The sequence below is a fragment of the Lathyrus oleraceus genome, chromosome 7 (genome assembly GCF_024323335.1).
Source record: "Lathyrus oleraceus cultivar Zhongwan6 chromosome 7, CAAS_Psat_ZW6_1.0, whole genome shotgun sequence".
Lineage (NCBI taxonomy): Eukaryota > Viridiplantae > Streptophyta > Magnoliopsida > Fabales > Fabaceae > Lathyrus > Lathyrus oleraceus.
The window spans coordinates 93,101,827-93,108,089 of NC_066585.1; the positions used below are offsets into that span (position 1 = coordinate 93,101,827).

Below are 6,263 nucleotides of genomic sequence, written 5' to 3' on the forward strand. Positions count from 1 at the left end.
ATGATGGAGGAATATGGAGGATGGAGAAGATGAAAACGAAAACGAAATCGAAAACGATGATAGGAAAGAAGGAAAAGAGAAGACATAATGATGGGGAAAAAGGAAAGGAGAAGACACGATGAAGATGAAAGGTGCGAACGAGCATCTAAGTTTTTAGGGTTTCTTCAAATGAGAATTTGATTAATCATGTTTTATATTTTATTTGGGGATATTTGCATCATTTCAAAAAGTGAAATACACATGTGGAATAAACATTAAATGGAAAATGAAAAAAAAAATAGTGCCACATCAATTTTTTTGATGACTAGGTCTGATAAAGGTGCAAAATAGGAGAATTTTCAAATGTTAAGAAAGTTTATCAAACATTTTTTTACAGGAAATTTTTCAAAAATGGCCCAAATGGCATGGTGAAAATAGGTATTAACTCGAAATTATATGAGTTCCACTATTGTAAAAATAATGTGACCCATGTAATTAATTCATTAAATGAACAAAATATTCAAAAAAAAATTGAATAAATATTATATGTGTATATATTTTAATATGTTTCACATGGGGAATTTTTTTTTACACTAACACTATATACCAATTTTTCTCTTTTCTAAAAAATTTAATTGATATACACCGAATTTTTACATTATAAATTAATTATAACCATTAAATTTTTATGTATTTTACTTTTTCTTTTATCACATATAAAACATCCTCTATGAATAGTTGTAATACATTGATGATGGAGTAAAAATTTTCACACTGACATTCCATTTCATTTAATCTCTTTTTTAAAAAATTTAATTGATATATCGACAATACAACAATATAAAAGAAATTTATACTATCAACTAATTATAACTATTAGATTTTATATGGTTGTGATGCCTAATGGTGTAAAAGTTTTTACACATCAGCATATTAATTAATCTCTTTTCTAAATACTTTATGTTGAATAGATGAATATACTACCATTTCTATTATTGTGCACTCAACAAGTTACACTTTGGGCCATGGATTATAATTATTATCTACAGTAATGAAGATATTGCATGGGATTTCATACAATTTGATTTTGATGTTAAAGAAAAAAACACAACCAAGATATGTACGACTCCTCTTGAGGCATTTTGTCGTGTATTGTTGACATATTGTTAGTGGAATTTTACTGTCACAAATTTATTTGATTGAATTTCTATGCTTTTCAGACAAATAGTACCATCACTATAGCATGCAGCAAACCGCCAGCTTTCTTTCAATACTAACTAATTAAACTCTCTCTTACCTTAACTTTTAAAACTTTTAAAGAAAAAATATTCTTACATTAAAACATATACTTAGTATTTTACTGTATGAACAATAAAAAATTATAATAATATTTCTTTTTTATAAATATAAAATTATTATTTTTTATTTTTGTATTTTAGATTAAATAATATTGATATAAAATTTTGTGAATAATCAACTTTATAATTTTACTAATCAATATTAACCAATTTTAGCGATTTCTCAAAATTAATTTCGATATCTTTTATTAACCAATTTTATAAATGTATTAATCAATTTTGATGTACTATTAAAATTATTTTTAATATCGAAGCATTTATTAACTAACTTTATTATTTTATTAATTATTTTTTTTTATATTTTATTAACTAATTTTATTTCACTACTTTAAAATTAATGTTCAATATCATTGTTAATCGATACTGTTCACGGTCACGAACTAATTATAAAAAATATTTTTTATTTAAAAAAATACAGTGTATATATTTAGTGTAAAAATGGTGTACTAATAGCATGTAATTTTTATTTTACCATTTTTATAGGTTTTAAAAGTCACAAAAAACAAAAATTATATATATATATATATATATATATATATATATATATATATATATATATATATATATATATATATATATATATATATATATATAGATATATATAGATATATATCATGGCTTTCTATATAAGTTACACCTAACCTCTTGCACAGAAAGATCACCAACTTCTTTATATATAGAGAAAGAATTGGGTAGGAAAAAATTAAAAGAAGTGATGTCTGAAATTGTTATTAACAATTTATTTGAGGAGCATAATCCTCAACAAATGGGGTTCATTCCTTTCCCAACAAACCTAACTTTCCCTTCTTTGGGTTGCAATAATCAATCTTTGAAAGCTTTCACTTCCATAGCTTCTTCACTTACATCTGAAATATCATCAGATTCTACATCGCAAACCCTACTCACAACAACCACTCCTCAAAAATCAAAAGAATACCTCACTCCAAGCGTTCAAGCTGCAACTACTCAATTCATATCCTTGCATAGATCAACTATAAATCCATGGTGAGAATTTTTTTTTAATTAATTAACCTTTTATTATCTTCCTATAGAAATATTATATCATATATGTTGTGTGTTTAACATAGGGCAATATTAGGAGGAGGAGTAGGTGATCATTACTTCAATAATAATGATAAGAGAAGTGGAGTAGTTCATGATAATTATCATTTGGGGGTTTGTTCTAGCATGAAGATGAAGAAAATGAAGGGAAGAAAGAAAGTGAGAGAGCCTAGGTTTTGCTTCAAGACACTGAGTGCTGATGTTGATGTCTTGGATGATGGTTACAAGTGGAGAAAGTATGGACAAAAAGTTGTAAAGAACACACAACACCCAAGGTATCAAAAGAAAAACTCCTATATTTTCCATTTATATATATATATATATATATATATATATATATATATATATATATATATATTTAAATTTTAAAAAGTAATTTAAATTCAAAAACTGATGTTCAGTTTTGTATTTTAACATATCTAATTAAGGACGATTTAAATTTTAAAACCTTAAAGTAATAGTTTAAATTTAAATGTTAAAAAAACTTTAACTTTGTATTCATTATGTTCTAAACTTACAGCTGATAGTTCTCTCTCCAATCTTCACACCTATCTTTTCTTCATATTTTTTTTCTTCATAATTAGTTAGCTTTACGATTTACTGGTTCCAGAAAGGTTTTAAAGTAATAATTTAATGATTCCTCTCATTACATGCATATGCAAAAGAAATTAGTTCCAAGGAGAGGTTGAAACGTTGGCAATGTAAATTATGATCTTCATATAATCATGATGTTTGAGTGAAAAATAAAATAAAGAGTTTATAAGTTTAGCTAGTATTATTAGCAAATTAATTGTGTGATTAATTAATATGCAGAAGCTATTACCGTTGCACACAAGAGAATTGTCGTGTAAAGAAACGTGTGGAGCGTTTAGAGGAAGATCCAAGGATGGTAATAACCACATATGAAGGGAGACATGTACACACTCCATCAAATGATCTTGAAGAATCTCAAAATAATTCTCAATTTGAGAGTTTCTTATGGTAGTATAGTGCATGCTTCGTTATTATATATTTCTATGTATATGTTTGTTTTATGATTTAAAAACTAGCTATATAGGTGTGCTTTGTAGAGATGAATCTTCCAATAAGTATAGAGAAAAGGAGTGTAATGTAATGTATCTTGACATGCTGATTTTTCATCCCTTCCAAGCATACTATATATGATGAGTACCGTTGATTTTCTAGTCTTGCTTTGTTTAATCACATTTTGGTTATATGAAATATATATGGAATGACTTTGATGCAATGTTATGTTAACAATAGACTGGTTTGCCTCTTCTGATAGAAAGGTGGGGGGAATGGTACAAAAAACCCGATTTTGACATGATATATTGATCTATCATGGATCGGGGATATATCGTTGTGTGTATCGTTTGAGAGGTTGTTCATCATCTCAGAGAGAAAAAAAATTAGGTGATGGGTAGGATGGGGATTTGGGAGGTGGAGTGAAATTTTAGTTGGAGAAAGAATATGCTTGTTTGGGAGATTGAATTCCTACAAACTTTGGTTGGACTCATTGAGAGTGGTCAAATCAAATCAATAGGACATTTGGGCTTGGAATCCTAACTCTAGCGGGAAGTTTTCAACAAGGTCAGCCTATGATCATCTCTTATCTCTTACGGATGGGGTAGGAGTAGGTCGGATCAAATGATTATGAGGCTAGCTTCCTAATCGGTTAGTTTAATGTTCTCCAAAATTGTTGTGTTCTCTTAGCGGTTGTTGCAAGACAGGTTGTTGACTAGACTAAATCTCGGTAGGCGTAGGCGTTCTATTTTTTAAGTTGATAGTGGTGTGTCATGGTCATGGAGAGTCGCTTGATCATTTGTTTGTTGTTTGTTAGGTGGCATTGACTATTTGTTAGTGTAGGCTTAGACCTATTTCCCATAGGATTTAGAGGTTTGGTTCCTGTAAGTTTTTTTTGTCTGAGTCCCTATATGTTTAATTTTGTTTGATAAATGATTCCAAGAGGGTTCAAACCATGGATCTTTTATTTACAACAAAGATGTCTCTCCATTAAGCCACCTATGCTTCTTATTATATATTTGCAACGCATATCTATATATTACATAATGGGAATGAGGACTAAATCCAAAAATAAATTGATTTTGCAATTTGAATTTCTTCTTCTTCCTCTCCTCTAATTTGTATTCTTCTTCTTCCTCTGCACCTTCATCCATGGTTGCGTATTAAATTGGTAAATTTACTCCGTTCTAAATCCTCAATACATAACTTTGCTCTGTTTCATTTTATTTAGTTGTTATTTTTAATGATGGAATATGAGTTTGCAAGTTTTATCACCTAATAGAATTGATGGTAGATTTGTATTGTACAGTGGTAGTCTTTGGTCTTGATAGAAGTGTGAGAAATCATTTTTATGAAAAGAAAAAATAAGAAATAAACAAGGAATAATTTTGGGTTTGAAAAAATTCAGGGTTTGTATGATGGTTAGGGATGAAGATATGAACACAAACCCAAAATTTTGGATTAAATATTATTTTCGTCCTTATAAATTGGCGCGTTTTTTACTTTAGTCCTTGTATCCTAATTTTTTTTTTTTTTTAGTCCCTAAATCTGGGTTTGAATTCATATCTTCATGTCCAACCCTCATACAAACCCATCATTTTTTTCAAATCGACGAGAACATATGGGTTTGTTTATGAGGTATTCATGTATGTTTATTTAGTGCTCCACCATTTCAAACCATAATCATTTTTGGTAGTTTGATTATGTAACTTTATTATTTACTATTTCTCTCACCATCATCTTCCATTAAAGTTTCATCTTCATGTTTGTTTTTGAAATAAGGTTTGGATTCTTAATTTCTCAAAGTATCAATGTTATTTTTATGTATGCATGGTGGTGAAGTATTTTCCAAAACAAATGCACTCATGCATATATATACACTTATGCAAGTACATTCATGCATTTTATGTATCTGATTATCATTATCATGCTCATATTTCATGAACATCAATTAGTGTAAACAAGGACCGCAAGTGCATGAGTTGAAGCACTTAGTAGAATATTAAGTAATTTATAGTTGAAATAAATTAATTAATCATTAATAGTTAAAATATTAAGTAATTTATTAAATACTGAAATTCTTATGAAATATATAGTTTTGTTGCAATGTAACCATTAAATGGAATGGTTGGTCTAGAGGAATAATTACAATAGTCATGAGTTCAAATCCTTATAGGACTAACTTTTGATATTTTGCCTTTTTAAGAGAAGTTTAAGACTCATACAAAAAAAAAAATACAAGATCAAAATCAAAAACTCGCTAATTTGCTGAGACCAAAAGATTATTTAACCCATTAATCATTACACACTACAATTTTGCCAATTTTTTTATTCATCATCAATACTACTACTAGACCAACGAGTTTATATAATTTTAAGACTAAGTGTTGTTTGTTATTTTCTTTTGTATCATTTATAAGTTACATATTTTATGAAAATGATATATTTTATGGAATTTTTTACTATTATTAAGTGTTATGGCATATGGACGAATTTTATTAAACATTATATGATGTGTTTCATCTAATTTGAGTATTAGAAATATGTGTAATTGTGTTGAATTATGTTACAATTTTTTATAATTGAAAAAAAAAAATATATATATATATATATATATATATATATATATATATATATATATATATATATATATATATATATATATATATATATATATATATATATATATATATATATATATATATATATATATATATATATATATATATATAACCTACAAATCCAACTTTACCCAACCCAACTCATAAATTTTCGGGTCAGTTTGATTCGATTGTTCTATGAGATTACAGATTTGAAGACAAAGCCTAACTCATTAAAATT

The 6,263-nt window shown here is 27.2% G+C and overlaps 1 protein-coding gene across 1 annotated transcript; it reads left to right on the forward strand.

Moving 5' to 3' along the window:
- Window positions 1-1,973: 1,973 nt before the first annotated feature.
- LOC127103986 (probable WRKY transcription factor 13) lies at window positions 1,974-3,583 on the forward strand. Its single transcript, XM_051041213.1, has 3 exons — window positions 1,974-2,342; window positions 2,426-2,674; window positions 3,213-3,583. The coding sequence occupies exons 1-3, from the start codon at window positions 2,053-2,055 to the stop codon at window positions 3,382-3,384; spliced, it is 711 nt and encodes a 236-aa protein (XP_050897170.1). The 5' UTR covers window positions 1,974-2,052; the 3' UTR covers window positions 3,385-3,583.
- The last annotated feature ends 2,680 nt before the right edge of the window (window positions 3,584-6,263 follow it).

Coding starts and splice junctions, on each gene's coding strand:
- LOC127103986 (XM_051041213.1), top strand. CDS start 2,053: ATGTCTGAAATTGTTATTAACAATTTATTTGAGGAGCATAATCCTCAA. Junction 2,343..2,425: donor AGATCAACTATAAATCCATG/GTGAGAATTTTT, acceptor TGTTTAACATAG/GGCAATATTAGGAGGAGGAG. Junction 2,675..3,212: donor AAGAACACACAACACCCAAG/GTATCAAAAGAA, acceptor ATTAATATGCAG/AAGCTATTACCGTTGCACAC.